Raw genomic sequence first — 18,487 nt, 5'->3', positions numbered from 1 at the left:
CCAGCTCCTATTTCGCAAGTTTTTCAGCAAAACGTGACGTGGGCGTCGCCGGGCCATGTGCTCATTCACGGTTTAGACACCAGCGAACATGGACGAGGAGAGGTTTATATTGGAGGTGGAAAACCACAAAATAATATATGACACGGCACATCCTTTTTATAAGGACTGTAATGTATTGTGAGTTTGATGTTCGCGATTGCTTGTTGTGCCCGTCTCGCTTGCCGTACTGAGCGGCAGCCGGACGGGGAAGACAGAAATAAAGAGTGGACCCGCACTGACCCGACTCTCGTTATTAATATACTTTACAAGGACAACCAAAAAAAGGATGCTGCATGGAATCTCATATCTTTCTGCTTCTCTGTTGAGCAGACTTTCTGTATGTTTGTCGTTGTGAAATGCCACATGATCGCGCGCGCGCGGTCCCGCGAGACACGTTGGGAAGTGGGCGGCGACGGAGCTGCCGGACCGCAGCTGTGCGGAGCCGGTGTGGATTGACAAAAAAATTGACCGGTCCGGAGCACGCAGTCAAGACGCACCGCACCGCAACCGCACCGCAACCGCAACCGGTGAAAACCCGGGGTAAGCGCTGCGAGTGGCTGATTCAAACAGATTCATCCCATGCTTGAATCGAGTGCATCTTGGACCATCCTGGGGAAAAGCCAGGAGGGCTCTCCAGCTCCCTCCCGCTCACCCTTTCGGGGAGGGGCAGCGGCGTGTAGGTGAAGGAGAGAGTGAGAGATGAGAGCGAGAGAGCTTAGCTGTCAATCCGCGGCCGCCTCTCGCCGCTCCCCCCCTCTAGTGGCAGTTAGGGAGCCCTGTGGAGTCCCCCTAAGCCTCTCAATAGACGCATTGCCTCCCACCTCGAGCCTCATTCACTTCTAATGAGGTGCTCATGTGTCGGTGGCTTAACATGAGGGTCAACAGCACAGAAATGAGACCTCTTATTTTATTATTTTTCAATAAACACCCATTTACATGCTGCTCTCATAAACACAAACATGATCAGTGGTGCTTGTTGGATAGAGGAGGAGGTTCTGGTTACAGGAAGTGGAATTGTTTGTTTTTCTTTTGTATTACGTTAAATTGAATGTTTAGTCGTGAACTTTCCACAAATACTCCATATACTCTTGAAATTGAAGGGTCAGAAACAACCCAATTTTGGTCAAAAATGCGACCAACTGGCCAATATGGCCCAATTTTCTGGGTTGTTTTACAGAAAACAACACATTTCTTTTGTACAAACCTACACTAAAATGAAACATTTTTGAAAAAAAAATTAAAAACAAGCCTGCTCTAAAAATGAATGAATGAATTAAAACTTACTGAATTAAAAAAACAAAACAAAAAAAAAACGTCAAAATGAACTGAAATTATGAAAAATCCAAAACTAGACTCTTTAAACTGCTTTATCAAAAATACTAATAATACAATTTGGGTCAAAAATTGATCGATCCTCTTCTTTGCTCAATCTGACCCAACATTTTTGCCCCAACAAATTGAAAGTTGGTCACATTTTTCCAAATAGTGGATCAGTCCATTTTTGATCCAACTTATTGGGTGGTTTTATCGAAAACAACTCATTTATGTACAAAATTAAACCACAAGGAATCAGCTTTGAAAAAATAAAAACAAACCCGCTCTAAGTCATAGGTACAATCCCTGGCTGGGTCATACCAAAGACTATAAAAACGCGACCCATTGCCTCCCTGCTTGACTCTCAGCATTAAGGGTTGTAATTGCATCACCAAATGATTCCTGCTACTCACTTCTCCCTCAGGGGATGGGTCAAATGCAGAGAACAAATTTCTCCCCACTTGGGTCAACTAATCGAATTAAAAACGACAAAAGTCAAAATGAACTAAAAAAAAAAAAAAAAAAAAAATACAAATCCAAAGGTACAGTCTTAAAGCTGCTGGTTCAGAAATAACCCAATTTGTTGCTACTGGGCTCAATCTGACCCAACATTTACCCCAACAAGTTGTGTTGTATTGTACAAGACAACCCAGAAAGTTGGATCAAATTTACCCACGTAGTGGATTGGTCCATTTTTGACCCAATTTCAGTGTATCTGGTATTTAGGCGAGGGTCTTTTCAGTGCATTTATAAATGTTTGATGTTAATTATATGGGGGCGGCGTGGCTCAGTGGTAGAGTGGTTGTCTTCCAACTCAGAGGTTATGGGTTTGATCCCATGCCATTGTGACCATGTCGAAGTATCCTTGAACAAGATCTGAACCCAGTTGCTCCTGCGTCATCAATAGGTGAATGAGTAGTCGAATGTAAAACATTTTGAGGGCCTTGTATAGGTGGAAAAGCACAATATAAATGAAGTACCATTTTTGCACTCCAGAAAAGGGAATTTTGTCAAAACAAAACTACATGAACATCCACAATATTTACAGTTATACTATAGTCACAACATTACTCAGATCTTTTTCCATGGCAGCGACAAACGACGAGACACTTGCTTCGACTGCATGCTGAGTGACGAAAATCAAAGGCAGCGCGGCTTTATTTTGGCTCCACTAAAAACAAACCTCAAACTTTTAGCATGCTGCTTTCCAATCCTGAGGAAGCTGAAGCCAAGTATATTTTATTTTATTTGTATTTTGTCAGGAATCTCCCGCGACATATGCTGTAGGTTTTTTTTCTTCTTCTCAGGATCGGAATCAACAGGCGGAGTTCAGCGTTGATATTACGCTGGCTTGCTTAAGAGGCTAACAGTCGAGTTGAAAAGGTTGTGTTTTTCTTTTAGATCCTCACTCGTTTTATTATCCTTCTTGACATTACTCTTCATATTGCCCTCGTCTAAAAGTTGCGTGTTATGCACTGCGATGATCTTCAATGCCATAAAGGGAGAGATGCCACACGTTCTTCTTGCGTCTTGATGTAATATTGAATAGTAAACTGTCAATAAAAGTTCAGCCGCAAGCAAGCAGACACTTTTACACCGACTGAATCCACGCAGAGAGGAAACACGGTGTGTTTTGGAGGAGAGGCAACATCATAAAAGAGAGGCATAAAACTCAGACTATGAGGGTGATGCACATTTTTATAATCTCTTCGGTTAAAGGAAGCACGCTAGGCAAATTAAGTTGAAAAGTGTCGAGACATTCAGAGGAGCAATAAACTACGGCGCGCATCATTTTAATGGTGCCTAGTTGCCTGATGTCGTTATTAAAGCACATCTAAGGAATTCATTTGGGTTTTTCTTGCCTGTATAGTGGACCCTCACCATTCACCATAGCAGCACTATGCACCTAATATCTGGATACACAAACTATTTCATTCTTTATATTCTATTTATGTTATTACTCTGCATTTTATAAAGTACAATGTTGTGTGTTGTTTTTTATTCAATGCTATTCAGCCCAATAACAATGGATTTGACGTCTATCGCCGTCAATGGCAGTGAATGAGTTAAAAGCACTGTATGTTTTTTGTTTTGCTTTTGTTTTTTTGGGAGGGGGAGCTTGAACAGATTAATTAAATTTCCATGCATGCACCATTTTTAGGAAGCTTATATGTAATTAGGAAGGTCAAATAAATAAACCAGCATTTTGTATAATTGTTACACTGAACCTGAATTAGGGATAGACCCAATATTGGGCATTTTGACAAATATTGGCATTGGCCTTTAAAAAAAAAAATCTGACGGCTGATATAAGGTAACTTTAAAACCATTTTTGTTAAGGTTCCGCTGCGACCGGAGAGTGGATCCCAGAATCACAGAACACAGAGGAGTAAGCGAGAGGTTTTATTCACCAAAACACGTGAATATGAACATAAAGCGCTGGACACAGCCAGGAAAAAGGTTAACAAAAGGTGCTTGCAAATTGCAAGGAGGGAAATTAACACAACACAAAAAGACCCGAAGGCTACAAACCGCAAACACAAGAAAGCAACAACTTACTATAGCTATGAAACACGCCACATAAAAGTGGGAACAAAAAGAGACTTTGCAAAACTTACGTAGATGAAAATCGAGAATCTTGGACTATAATAATAATTAGCGAAGGCGAAAAACAGTAGAAACACTAGAAGATGGCTGTGAGCAGACGGAGCAACGACCCAACAGTGGCTGCAAGGAGTCCCAGTCCTTATGAAGGCCTAATAGGTGATGCCCTGCAGGTGTGGTGCAGGGGACACGCCCCTCTCATTAATCAGGCACTGTGAGACAAGGAAAACACACTGAGAGCCCAGCAACATGACAATTTTAATCTCTGAGAAATATTTATTTAAATTTTCAGTTAACTTTATAAGACCTTGGGAACCTTCTGAACATTTTGTTTTAATTAAAAAAAAGAAGAAAAAAAAAAGAAGAAAGAAATACGAAATTTTAAGATTTTTAGGTATTTTTAAATTTTGGAAAAATAAATATTTACTGTAGAAAACTATAGAGAGCTATGGTATTTACTTATTTAAGCTGACATTTAACTTTTTAAGATGTACCCTGAAGAGGTCCCTGAACATTTTGTTAGAAATTTAAAATCATGTCTATGATCTAAGATTTAAAAACTAAAAAAAAAATCTACATTTTGAAAAGTCTGAAAAGTTGTTCAATATACATGCTTTTTCAAAGACATTACAACAAATACTAGGAAAAATGAGTGTCGGCTCCAGATATCAGTATCGGCCTCCTTGACTACTAATAATCGACATCGGTTTCGACCCTGAAAAAAAATAAAATATGTCGGTCTATCTCTAATCTGAATATCACACTTTTCAGCAGTCAGATTTGATTTGGGCGAAAGCCTCCTCTATTGATTTTCCTCTTTAATACTTATTTCATTTATTAAATGTCAGCGTTATTGAATCCAGAACGCCAGCTGTGATTTTGTGCAAGCGCAAAAGAGACGGCGGAGAGTTTCCAGGCGACGTGCGAAAAAACAGCTCAGACACCACGTCCCGTTCATTTATTCATTACCGGCGACTTATGGGAGAACACTTGGCACTTTGCATCCATCCGCGCCGCATCCCAAACATCAAAACCGTTCGCCTTGTATGCGCGTCTGCGCGCGTGCGTGAAGAGGCACAGTAAGTGACTGTCAAATTATGAGGGAGTGAATGGGGGGAAGTCAGTGTTGGCGTTGGTGCGTTGCCAACGCACAAACACACAAAAATAGAGTGGCCGCACATTTGGCGCCATCTTTGCCTGCTGCTCCTCTCCAGTCGTTTTAATTGCGCCGCCGACTCAAATACAGCAAATATCCGCTGAATTATATATTTGTGCTGTCAACATGATGTCACACGAGCTCGCATGCTATCCCTGCAACTGTGATGTTTAATCAATTAAACAGTTTATCGGGTGCAATCTGTTCTCCGGCTCCGCTGAGATGATTATCTGTACATTTATTTTTTAATCTGCTAAAAAAAGAAAAGAAAAAAAGTCCAACATGCTGTATTTGATCTGCGCTCGAGACTAAGTGAATATTTGAGCTGTGCTGGTGGGGTTTTTATGTTTACATTTTGTGTTGTTTTCAATTATTGATTTTCCCCTTCACTGTGCCCATGACAATTGCTTCTTCTCCATTATGTAATGAAATGGAGAGTGAAATATCATATTTCCAGCTCTTTGTGTCACTTTGCCTGTTCAGCCTTAATGAGCTCATTATTATTTATATTATTAAGAGCCAGAGCCTGAATTGTTTTGCTGATTTATTTTTACCAATATGGTTTTCTCAAGGCCGGTACTGAAACCAATTATTAGTAGCATTCAAGGAAGCTGATAACCAATATTCCAAGTCAATATACATTTGCCATAAATGAGAACACATTAGTGAAAAAGCAGCATGTATTAAGTTAATTAAAAACTAAGCAAGTAAATAGTTCACTGAAGTTTTCTACTGAAAATAGTTTTCAAAAATGTCAACATAATTTCCTAATTTTATTTATTTTTTATTTTTTTTTAATAAAAAGTATAGGGAGTTCCTCGTGTCAGCATCGTTTTTTATAAAGTGGAAATTTAAATAAATCCATAAATGAAAAGTTCCCTGTATCTCCCTGAGCGACAAATGCATGTGATTGTAGCTACATTAGGGATAATCCGAACTTGGGTAATAAAGTTTAAAAATAAACCCAAAATTCATTTAACCCAAAAAGTTGGATCAAATTAATAACACACAAAACAACCTGTTTTTTGTTGTTGTTGTCACTAAACAGCCTGTTTTTCTTTTTTTCATTTGAACCAACTTTTTGAAGTAAATGAATGAAAAGTTTGTTAAAACAAACCAAAAAATCGGGTTGTATAATGCACAAAGGTTTGTACATAGCCCCCTAATTTTTTGTTTTCAGTAATTTTATAATTGATTTATTCTATGAAGCATTCATATAAATTTGTGCGATTGCAATGCCTTGATTTTAGTAAGGTTACAAAGACGGTTAATATGAAATGCTCGCAAAATTTCATTCATGTCGGACCCTGTAAATCATTTTACGTCACCGTGTAACAGTCGCAAAAGTCCAACATACCGTATCAACCAGTTTTTCCACATCTGCTCAGATATTTTGTTTTTTTTCTTTCCCCTACACCCCGAGTCAAATTCCCCCGCCGTCAAAGCCAAGATCGGAAAGCAAAGTGCAGAGAAGTAAGAAGGAGAAGTTGCATGAGTGGCGAGAGAAAGAGAGACCGAGCGAGCTGGTCAGCCGCCCGCTTTTACTCTCCACTTTGACCTCGGCGCTGCAGAGGTGAAGCTCTGCTGACTCCAACTTGACTCCGCCGGTTCAATACTCACTCTGACCAAAACAAGACAACCATGAACTTTTTGATCCTAACTCGTCTTTTTTTTAAATTTGTTTTCATTTTTAACACACATGCCATCGTGTGTGTGTGTGTGTTTGCACTAGAGCTACACATTCTAAACACCTCCAGACACATCCTACACAACCCTGGTGCCTTCTTTTTTTTTTTTTTGCCTGACTCACCCTCACAACTATGCAAGCAACTCCAGCTCAGTCACCTAATTGATTCCAGACTTCCCCCACAAGCCTTCACTCTCCATACGCGTCCTCCTGGACTTTCTGAGTCTCAGTACCGAGTTCATGTTTCCATTACATGCTGTATAATGACTTTATGGAAACATGCTTGTCCGCGTGCAGTGTCGGCATGCATTTTTTTTTTTTTTGGTCACAACACCAGTATGATCTTACAAGTAAAAATACAAATCTTTAATAATATCATTTTTAACTTACTGCAATTATTGCAATTAAAAGTGTTTCCTATTTTTTTTTTTTCTGTGTGTACTACCGGCCTTATTTTCAGGAACCGTGTAATGTGGAGGCTGCTGTGACAGCCACTAATATAACCGAGTAAGTCCTCCTCACCACTAGTTGGCACTATACTCTGGCAGTTTCACACTGGTGAATCATCTGCACCAGAAAGAAAGGGCTTGATTCAAATGAAATTGTACACATCAAATGTATGGGGAGACACGTCTCACAATTATTCATACAAATAAATTTGTGATTTTCACATTTTTGAGATCCACAAATATAGCAGTAATTAGTATTTTTTTTTATCCACAAACATAGCCGTGATTTTCACGTTTATTTTTTTAGATTCACCAATATTAGCAATTTTCAAATGTTTGTTAATGTTGTATATGCATTATTCACGACTTACCTTTTGCAAAAATTAAATTCTGCTTGTGAGTTGTTGAATGTGCTTTTGTGGATCAGCAATCATGTGCATTTATTTTTGAGACAAACATTACACTTTTCAAGATATTCACACACAAGACCTCAGATATTTACATGTCTAAAAGCCCTCCGTCCACTGGGAGGCAGCGTTGCCGTCTCCACTAAACAGGAGCGAGCGGTCTCCCGTTTTTCGTTTAAAATTGGAAATTGAAAAAATCTAAAATGAGTCTTCATCTGACCTTGCATGAGTCGGGGAAACAAAATGCGATCCTAATTTCTTTCCCTCAAGCTTACGCTGCCTTTACAAGACATTCTTCTTCTACTGTTAAATTTTCTTCTTCTACGTCGCAAAGGAGTAACAATAAAGGAAAAGTGTGAAGGCAAAACACAAGCTCAAGGGAAACAAATTGTCCGATTTCGTTTCCTGACTTGTGTAAAATAAACCCATAATGGAAGGTCAGATAAAAGCTCGTATTGGTGCTCCCTGTATTGGTTAGTACTCGGGTGAATACTCATATTAACAACTTTAACATTTTCCATCTTTGATGTATTTATCTACAATATTTTTTCTCCTTGAAAAGGTGCTTCAATTTACCAGAAAATCAGGGGCATTCTTGAAAAAAATCCTACATACATGTTATTACACATTTATTACACTGTTATTACATGCAAGGTTCATCTATCTCTGTGTCAGATTGTGTATGTGTGTGTAGATAAGCGTAAACACACACAACCCACTAACAATATTTACGCACTGCTGGATAAATTCAACCTCATTAGAGTGTTGCTACATGCTATTGACCTTACCTGGCCTTGTCATCATCGCCACACTTGATGCTTATGTGAGGAAAATCGGAAAACACCTGGAGTCAAACAAAGGCGGGGGCACCAACTGCAGTTATGCTAGATTGTAGTAAATCTGCATGGGCTTCACACGACTGCTAGGACAGGACCTGGTTTGGGGTTTGGGGTTACGGGTCGGGCCTCGAGCTGCATGCGCTATCGATCCGAGGAAAAGGAACACGTGAGAGTTGGAGAAAGCGAAGGAAATGGGCTGGGAGAGGTCGCCGCATGTTGTCGCACCTTGGAGATCAATAGCAGCTTTGTTTGTTTGCTCGCTCGTGTTCTGCTTGGTGAGGGATTGCGCTCCCTAGTGGTGATGTAAAAGCTCGTGGAGGAAGAGGATGTAGATTAAATCAGATTGGATGGCACCAAAGTAACTCTCAATTTATGGTACTACTATGCAACAATGTTATTGAAGTAATAATAAAGAATTGATCACTTCTTTATAAAATATTATACACTTAAAATCAATAACATTCTTTTATTTTTAATTGTGATGTAAAGCGTCTTTTTGTGCCCAGAAACAAACTGAGTCGTATGTAATAAACACTTTCAGTTTGCTCACTATTTGGCAAGTGTAAAACTAACACACTGTTATGTAAAATCTACCATTCACAACTGTTGAGTTTTAGTTATTGACATAGTCACAATACAGTACAGTATTTGGTATGCAATTTACGCTTGTAATTTGTTTATTGTGTCCAGAAAGTGTGCTCGAACATGTTTAAATGTGTTTATAGCATGTCGGAGATCGTTACCTAAAGTGTATATTGCAGATTTTCACCTATGCTACAGTGTCCTTTTAGCAAAGTGCTTCCCATTTCCAATAGTATGTAGCAATCCATTTTTTAAACAACTTTTTTTTTCTTGCCTGCAACGTCTCAGCCTTGTTTTCTGTGCTAATCAGTAAAAAGCCCAAATGACTTGAATCTAATTGCGAGAGTGTGTCTGATGACGCGCGGCCCGTTTACATTCTCCGGGGCGTCCTGCAGTTGGCCGTAGCCGCGTGTGTGATGAATGACGGATCACAATGCATTAAAGCCCTATTGCACTCAGCTGCACATTTTGAGTCTCTGCAGCACGCTTTTCCCTCGGGCCATCTGTTTTCCTCCCCTGATTAACAGGCAGTAAATCTGAAAATGTGGCGCTTAGTGACGCGGCGTTGCTACAGTGACAGAGGCGCCGTGTTTTCCTCCCGTCGACATACTGTACGCAATTTTTTCAACTGTTTGACTGGATGCCATCATCGAGCTTGCTTTTGACTTGGTTTTCTTATGCAATTGATGTGGGGATAACACTAATGGGGATTGCGTATTTGTGTGTTCTAAATGTGTTCTGTTACTACTGTTGGGATCCATAAAGGTTTTACGGCTACATTTCTTGGAGAGAAGCAGAGAAAATCTCACCCTGGCTGGGCAATATGGCCCCCCAAAAAAATCTCGATTATTATTATTTTTTTCAGCCATTCAGGACGATTACAATTTTAATTGATTTTAATCTAATGAACCCCCCCCCCCACAAAAAAAATAAATAAATAAATAAATAAAAATATAATATAAAAATATATAATATATATATATATAATATATATAAAAACAATTAAGTAGCAATTGTAAACATGTCTTATAAACCACCCATACAGCATTGGGCAAAATTACAACTCACAAAAACATTTGGATGGAACTGAACATCAGAAAAGCAGATTTTAATAATCCGGAAGACAAAACACGATTTCACATTTTAGCAAATTTTTAACGATTCAATTATTAAAATGACGATTAATCGAATTAATTCAATTTATTGCCCAGTCCTATCTCGGAGTAAAAAAACCAAAACAAAAAAAAAACAAAAAAATTTTTTGTACGTTTTTTTTTTTTTTTTTTTTTTTTTTTTTTTTTTTTTTTTTTTTTTTTTAAATGGAGATATGTTTGGATTAAAAGGTTGGATTTACACTGAAAATATATTTTACAGTATTTTGGTTGTAGCCAATTAAATTCTACATTTTTGTTTTTCGTTAGTTACTCCTAAATTCACATTTAAAAGGAACACACACAAAAAAAATCTATATTTTTTAATTTTCCTGGGATTTTTTTTTTATCCCATGTTTCTATTAAAAACATACTCAATGTTTATTTATTTTCTTGCTTTGTTTTTAACTTCCATATGCATTTGAATGCCCATGAATTATACGTTGTCTTGATGTACACGGTCAGACCAGGTCCATATTCTCCTCAAATAATAGCAGTCAACTATACTTGGTCATATATTCTTCATCCTCAGCATAGAATGACTCATATTAGCGCTATACTCAGAGAGAGTAATTGAGATGATATTGTGTATTCCACTTGCATTACAGACAGGACACACCTGCTGCATTATGATTGGCTGCTGCAAAGAGGGTGGGGTTTACAATAATATTCAATGAACAGGATATCCACCTGTCTGTCTTATACTGCCTCCTGGTGGCCATGATGAGCACACCAGAAGGATCAGAAGTTAATTGATGTAGTTTGACAAATTATTATTATTTTAATTCCTGGACGTTTTTAAAATGTACTGTAAAGTTTGTTTTGGTGAGAGTGAGGGTAAAACTTGAACAGATTAATGGCATTTTCATTTATTTCAATGGGAAAAGATGAAACGCAGAACAGCATTTAATAGCTATCGAGAAAAAAATAAACATTATCAACACTTGCATAGTTACATGGTGTCAGGGCTCAAAAGTGTGGTGGTGGACCCAAATGCAGGAGGCGGACAAGTCAGGGAGGCAGAGGTGCGAAAATGGAGTAAATTTAATCAAACAAAACTAAAGTTGCAAACAGGGCTTGGTAACAAAGAATAACAAAATACCGAAGGGAAAAAACAATACACGAGCAGACTTAACTATGGGAGCATGGACGTGGGGAAACAAGAACAATGAACCGACAAGAACTGAAACGAAAACCGATGACTAAGTACACACACTAATTACACACGACGAGACACAGCTGGGCAAGACACAAGTGGAAGGGGGAGCTGATTGGTTGACACATGAGGAAGGGCAGGCAAACACAGGTGGACATGGCAAGGCTTAACGAGACTAGGGAAGACAAGAAAAGCAGAACATAAACATGACAAACTCAAAACCCAACAAAAACAAAGCAAAACCTACCCCAAACAGAACCAAAACATGACAGTACCCCCCCTTCAAGGGACAGCTCCCAGATGTCCCATAAGGTCCATAAACAACAAAAACAGGCGGGAGGGTGCGTGGCCCACTATCGAGGGCAGTCCAAAAAAAACCAAACAAAATGCCAAAAGCCTAGAGGTGGCCAGACGAGGAGTGCCCAGAGGGCCAGTCAGGTGGGCGTCCCGGACGCCAGACGAGGAGTGCCCAGCAGGGCCAGTCTGGTGGACGTCCCGGACGCCAAACGAGGAGTGCCCAGCGGGGCCAGTCAGGTGGGCGTCCCGGACGCCAAACGAGGAGTGCCCAGCGGGGCCAGTCTGGTGGACGTCCCGGACGCCAAACGAGAAGGACCCGGCGGGGCCGGTCAGGAGGGCGTCCCTGACGCCCGACGAGGAGGACCCGGCGGGGCCGGTCAGGAGGGCGTCCCTGACGCCCGACGAGGAGGGCCCGGCGGGGCCGGTCAGGAGGGCGTCCTCGACGCCCGACGAGGAGGGCCCGGCGGGGCCGGTCAGGAGGGCGTCCTCGACGCCCGACGAGGAGGGCCCGGCGGGGCCGGTCAGGAGGGCGTCCTCGGCGCCCGACGAGGAGGGCCCGGCGGGGCCGGTCAGGAGGGCGTCCTCGGCGCCCGACGAGGAGGGCCCGGCGGGGCCGGTCAGGAGGGCGTCCTCGACGCCCGACGAGGAGGGCCCGGCGGGGCCGGTCAGGAGGGCGTCCTCGACGCCCGACGAGGAGGGCCCGGCGGGGCCGGTCAGGAGGGCGTCCTCGGCGCCCGACGAGGAGGGCCCGGCGGGGCCGGTCAGGAGGGCGTCCCCGACGCCAGACGAGGAGTGCCCGGCGGGGCCGGTCAGGAGGGCGTCCCCGACGCCCGACGAGGAGGGCCCGGCGGGGCCGGTCAGGAGGGCGTCCTCGACGCCCGACGAGTAGCAGAGGTGGCGGCGGGATGGTCGCCGCCAGACGAGGAGCTGGAGGCGACGGCCTCAAGTCGTGCGCCGCCAGGGTTGACGCTGGCGGAGGCGGCCGCTGGCCGGGCGCCGCCGGAACTGGTGCATGCGAAGGCGGCCGCTGGCCGGGCGCCGCCGGAACTGGTGCATGCGAAGGCGGCCGCTGGCCGGGCGCCGCCTGAACTGGTGCAGGCGATGGCGGCCGCTGGCCGGGCGCCGCCTGAACTGGTGCAGGCGATGGCGGCCGCTGGCCGGGCGCCGCCGGAACTGGTGCAGGCGATGGCGGCCGCTGGCCGGGCGCCGCCGGAACTGGTGCAGGCGATGGCGGCCGCTGGCCGGGCGCGGCCGGAACTGGTGCAGGCGATGGCGGCCGCTGGCCGGGCGCGGCCGGAACTGGTGCAGGCGATGGCGGCCGCTGACCGGGCGCCGCCGGAACTGGTGCAGGCGATGGCGGCCGCTGACCGGGCGCCGCCGGAACTGGTGCAGGCGATGGCGGCCGCTGACCGGGCGCCGCCGGAACTGGTGCAGGCGATGGCGGCCGCTGGCCGGGCGCCGCCGGAACTGGTGCAGGCGATGGCGGCCGCTGGCCGGGCGCCGCCGGAACTGGTGCAGGCGATGGCGGCCGCTGGCCGGGCGCCGCCGGAACTGGTGCAGGCGATGGAGGCCGCTGGCCGGGCGCCGCCGGAACTGGTGCAGGCGATGGCGGCCGCTGGCCGGGCGCCGCCGGAACTGTTGCAGGCGATGGCGGCCGCTGGCCGGGCGCCGCCGGAACTGGTGCAGGCGATGGCGGCCGCTGGCCGGGCGCCGCCGGAACTGGTGCAGGCGATGGCGGCCGCTGGCCGGGCGCCGCCGGAACTGGTGCAGGCGATGGCGGCCGCTGGCCGGGCGCCGCCGGAACTGTTGCAGGCGATGGCGGCCGCTGGCCGGGCGCCGCCGGAACTGGTGCAGGCGATGGCGGCCGCTGGCCGGGCGCCGCCGGAACTGGTGCAGGCGAAGGCGGCCGCTGGCCGGGCGCCGCCGGAACTGGTGCAGGCGAAGGCGGCCGCTGGCCGGGCGCCGCCGGAACTGGTGCAGGCGAAGGCGGCCGCTGGCCGGGCGCCGCCGGAACTGGTGCAGGAGAAGGCGGCCGCTGGCCGGGCGCCGCCGGAACTGGTGCAGGAGAAGGCGGCCGCTGGCCGGGCGCCGCCGGAACTAGTGCAAGCGAAGGCGGCCGCTGGCCAGGCGTCGCCGGTCGAGGAGCAGGAGGCGGCGGCCGCAATCCATGCGCCGCCGGACGAGGAACAGGAGGCGGCGGCCGCAATCCATGCGCCGCCGGACGAGGAACAGGAGGCGGCGGCCGCAATCCATGCGCCGCCGGACGAGGAACAGGAGGCGGCGGCCGCAATCCATGCGCCGCCTGACGAGGAACAGGAGGCGGCGGCCGCAATCCATGCGCCGCCTGACGAGGAACAGGAGGCGGCGGCCGCAATCCATGCGCCGCCGGACGAGGAACAGGAGGCGGCGGCCGCAATCCATGCGCCGCCGGACGAGGAACAGGAGGCGGCGGCCGCATTCCATGCGCCGCCTGACGAGGAACAGGAGGTGGCGGCCGCAATCCATGCGCCGCCTGACGAGGAACAGGAGGTGGCGGCCGCAATCCATGTGCCGCCTGACGAGGAACAGGAGGTGGCGGCCGCAATCCATGCGCCGCCTGACGAGGAACAGGAGGTGGCGGCCGCAATCCATGCGCCGCCTGACGAGGAACAGGAGGTGGCGGCCCAGGCGAAGCGGCCAGGGGCTGCGGCGGCAGCGGCACAGGCGAAGCGGCCAGGGGCTGCGGCGGCAGCGGCACGGGCGAAGCGGCCAGGGGCTGCGGCGGCAGCGGCACGGGCGAAGCGGCCAGGGGCTGCGGCGGCAGCGGCACGGGCGAAGCGGCCAGGGGCTGCGGCGGCAGCGGCACGGGCGAAGCGGCCAGGGGCTGCGGCGGCAGCGGCACGGGCGAAGCGGCCAGGGGCTGCGGCGGCAGCGGCACGGGCGAAGCGGCCAGGGGCTGCGGCGGCAGCGGCACGGGCGAAGCGGCCAGGGGCTGCGGCGGCAGCGGCACGGGCGAAGCGGCCAGGGGCTGCGGCGGCAGCGGCACAGGCTGCGGCTTGGGTCGCCTCTGCCTCCTCCTCTGTCTGCGGGAAGCTGGGGCTGTAGTCACACCAGCCTGTTGACCAAGGGACCGGGGAACTCGAGACACACCAGGGACTAAGTTAAGGGGTGCATCAACAGACGAAACAAGACTAGGAAGGGGTGTAAGTGACTTTGACAGGGAACGTGCAAACAAAAAACTATAAAAGCTTTCACTCGCACTCAAACCAAACTTCGTGTGCTCACTCACTTCACATTCATCCTCTAAGTCAGAATCAAAATCAAACTCGGGAACGTGGTCAACAAAAACGTGGGGTGACAAAATTGTGTCATAAGGAAGTGCACTGGGGGAACTACTAGGTGAACAAAAACTGGTGTCCAAATCAGAATAGTTTAACTCGGTGTCTGTGAGCTCAAAATCAGAATCACTTAAATAACTGTAAAGGGAATCACAAGGAGGTGAACTGGGTAAATATGCTTTAACGGGTGAGGAGGACACGGAGACACAAGAACCAGAAAAGAAAGCTGAACCTACACAGAGGGAACGGGGTTGGTCAACAGGCTGATGGCGTCTGGGAGCTGGCCGACGTCGTGCCGGTCGGCACCGGCTCCCTGCTGGGTCCTTTCGTGGTCGGTTCATTCTGTCAGGGCTCAAAAGTGTGGTGGTGGACCCAAATGCAGGAGGCGGACAAGTCAGGGAGGCAGAGGTGCGAAAATGGAGTAAATTTAATCAAACAAAACTAAAGTTGCAAACAGGGCTTGGTAACAAAGAATAACAAAATACCGAAGGGAAAAAACAATACACGAGCAGACTTAACTATGGGAGCATGGACGTGGGGAAACAAGAACAATGAACCGACAAGAACTGAAACGAAAACCGATGACTAAGTACACACACTAATTACACACGACGAGACACAGCTGGGCAAGACACAAGTGGAAGGGGGAGCTGATTGGTTGACACATGAGGAAGGGCAGGCAAACACAGGTGGACATGGCAAGGCTTAACGAGACTAGGGAAGACAAGAAAAGCAGAACATAAACATGACAAACTCAAAACCCAACAAAAACAAAGCAAAACCTACCCCAAACAGAACCAAAACATGACACATGGCTGTAGTGGAACATAATTAAGCACAACTAATGACAACTTGCATTTTCTCACTTTTTCAAATATTAGAAAAAAACAGCGTTGATTCTGATTAACACGAATTGCATTCGCTTTTGTTTCGCTTTTGTTGCCTTTTGGTCGAGACTTATTGTGAGGCGAGTGAGAGAAGACATGTTTCAATCTTCAACAAAAAAGAAAAAGGGCCATCCTGTGAGTCGGGTTCAGCAGTGGTGGGCTGCAAAGTTGTTCTTTTTAAGAGGTGTACAGAGAAAGAAGAGATATCAGGAGAGCGCTGAGAGCTAATGAGCTGGATTTTGCCGGAGACTTGGCATTCTGCTCATCTCGCTGCTGTGGTAGATAGAGCGAGCTGGCTCCAGCGAGCTTCCTGTCTGCGCCCTCAAGCAGGAGTAAATGAGGGCTGGGAGGTGGTGGTGGTGGGGTAGGGGGGTGTTCTGAAGAGGGAGGAGGAGGTGGATAGGGTGTTGGAAGCAAAAGAACAGAGGAAGAAGAAGGAGGAGGTGGAGAAGCAGGAGGAGGGAGCGCTGTTGAAATTGAATGCCAGGACGCCATGTTCTCGCCGCCTGCGTTTCCATGGCGACGGGGTAATTCTGGCGAGTAAGGAAATTTCATTCACCCCTGTTAAGAGGCAGAAGGGGAAAAAAAAAACACAAGAGATGAAAATATTAACCCAGCACAAGGACGGGAAGACACATGACATAAATCAGAGACAGAGAAGGGAGCCCCCCCAACCCATGTGATCTTTGCAGTCCTCTTTTCTGTGATGATGCTAGGGTTGTTTTGCCCCCCACCCCCCACCCCTCTCCGCCCCCCTACACACAAACACAACACCCACCCTGCACACGCTCACCCCAACAGCCCTGCAGGTATATGGCACAGAACAAAGACAAGCACTGTTAACTGGCCGCTCTGTGTATACGCGTGTGTGCGTGTGTGTTTATTTGGGAGCATGTGCTGCAGTACAGTACCCCCCCCCCCCCCCCCCCCACACACACACACACACACACACCCACACACACACACACACACCCCCACACACACACACACCCACACACACACGCACGCACACCAGGAGACTAGCAAGAAAAAAAGAAAACAAAATCAAAATATTTGTTTGAATAAAGCAACAGTTTATCTATTTATTATTATTATTATTATATTTTATTTATTTATTTATTTATTTTTTACCAAATTGGGTTATTCTTGACCCAACAGCAGTTAGGGTGTACTTTGCATTCTTAACTTAAGACAGCAGTTAGGGTGTACTTTGCATTCTTAACTTAAGACAGCAGTTAGGGTGTACTTTGCATTCTTAACTTAAGACAGCAGTTAGGGTGTACTTTGCATTCTTAAGAAGTTGGGCCAAAAATAACCCAATTTGGATTAAAAACAAAAACAAAATACAGTGAATGGGTCAATTTGAACCAACATTTTGAGTTGTATAGCACAAAACAACCCCCAAAATGGGATATTTTGTATTAAACAAAAAGAAAGAAAGAAATGTTTTAGGTAGCCAAGGAATATCAAAAGACCACTATACCCTCCCAAAAAGGGGCTCTGGGTGCGATATTGTTTCAAAACATTCTGATGCACATTTGCCAAGGCTGCTAACAGGTCAAAGTGTTGCATAAGTTGAGTCAAAAATAACCCAATTCACTCTTAATTTAAAACTACTGAGTCAAAAACAACCCAGTTTGAGTCAATAATTGGACTGACCCGCTAAACTTGGATTAGTTTGACCCAAATTGTTGGGTTGTTTTACTCAAAGTTGGGTAAAAATTGACCCAAGTTCGGTCCAAGTTTGGGTCAAGAAGGATCCACTACTTGGGTCAAACCCAACTTAATTCTGCTCAAAACAGCATGGAAAATTGGGTATTTTTGGGTCAATTTTTGTACAAAACAAGAATAATTGGGTAGGTTTTCCTTCTTTTCTTTTTTTTTTCTGTCAGTTTGACCCAATAGGTTTGTAAATAACAGAAAAGTTAGGTCAAAATCGATCCTAGTAGCAAGTCAGTCCCTTTTTGACCCAAATTGGGTTATTTTTTACCCAACTGTTTCTAGAGTGTAGCTCACTTTCGTGTCAGCGTTTTGTGTTTTGTTTTGTTGCCCAGGGCTGTTGGGACAGCGTTTACGAAAAAGGGGGCCGGCCGCCACTGGACATGCATGTGCAAGAACCTGCGCACGCGAGCGGCGCGTGCCTCCGCCAACGCACGCTTTGCTTTTGGGCTAAGCGAGGTTGACAACTGCACTGGGCTTGACTGGCCTGTCGCTGCAGCCAACCTGACACTTGGCCTGCGCGCACACATTCGCAGTGACATCGCGTCACACGGTTTCATCCCCGATTCTCGATATGATGCGCAGGTTTCCTCATCAGCACATGCAGCATGTGGTGACGGAGCGTGCCATAAACAAGCGCGTGTTGTTTCTAATCCTCAAGCTGGCATGTGCAGATGCTTCTCTGTCTCTGAAAACATCATTACTGTTGCCACCGAGAGGGATTATAAAGCAGCGGGGGTAATAATGCTGTATATTGAGATCTATAATATGGTGATTTTCTGTTTTCAGTGGCTGAGGAGGGGCTGTGGGAATGCGGACTGTCCTACGAGTGCAGGACCCTGCTGTTCAAGGCCGTACACAACCTGCTGGAAAGGTAATGAGC

General features: G+C 46.5%; 1 protein-coding gene across 4 annotated transcripts in view; it reads left to right on the top strand.

The window, feature by feature from the left end:
- The window catches only part of LOC144002019 (mediator of RNA polymerase II transcription subunit 13-like), a 97,844-nt gene that overhangs the window by 42,435 nt on the left and 36,922 nt on the right, over positions 1–18,487 (top strand). For all 4 annotated transcript variants that reach the window (XM_077496808.1, XM_077496807.1, XM_077496806.1 and 1 more), the window contains exon 3: positions 18,394–18,478. In XM_077496808.1, coding sequence (XP_077352934.1) covers positions 18,394–18,478 — 85 coding nt within the window. The remainder of the gene's footprint in view (positions 1–18,393; positions 18,479–18,487) is intronic.

The sequence above is a fragment of the Festucalex cinctus genome, chromosome 15 (assembly GCF_051991245.1).
Source record: "Festucalex cinctus isolate MCC-2025b chromosome 15, RoL_Fcin_1.0, whole genome shotgun sequence".
Lineage (NCBI taxonomy): Eukaryota > Metazoa > Chordata > Actinopteri > Syngnathiformes > Syngnathidae > Festucalex > Festucalex cinctus.
Note: the sequence above shows the minus strand (reverse complement) of the source record. Positions and strands in the feature narration are given on the sequence as shown.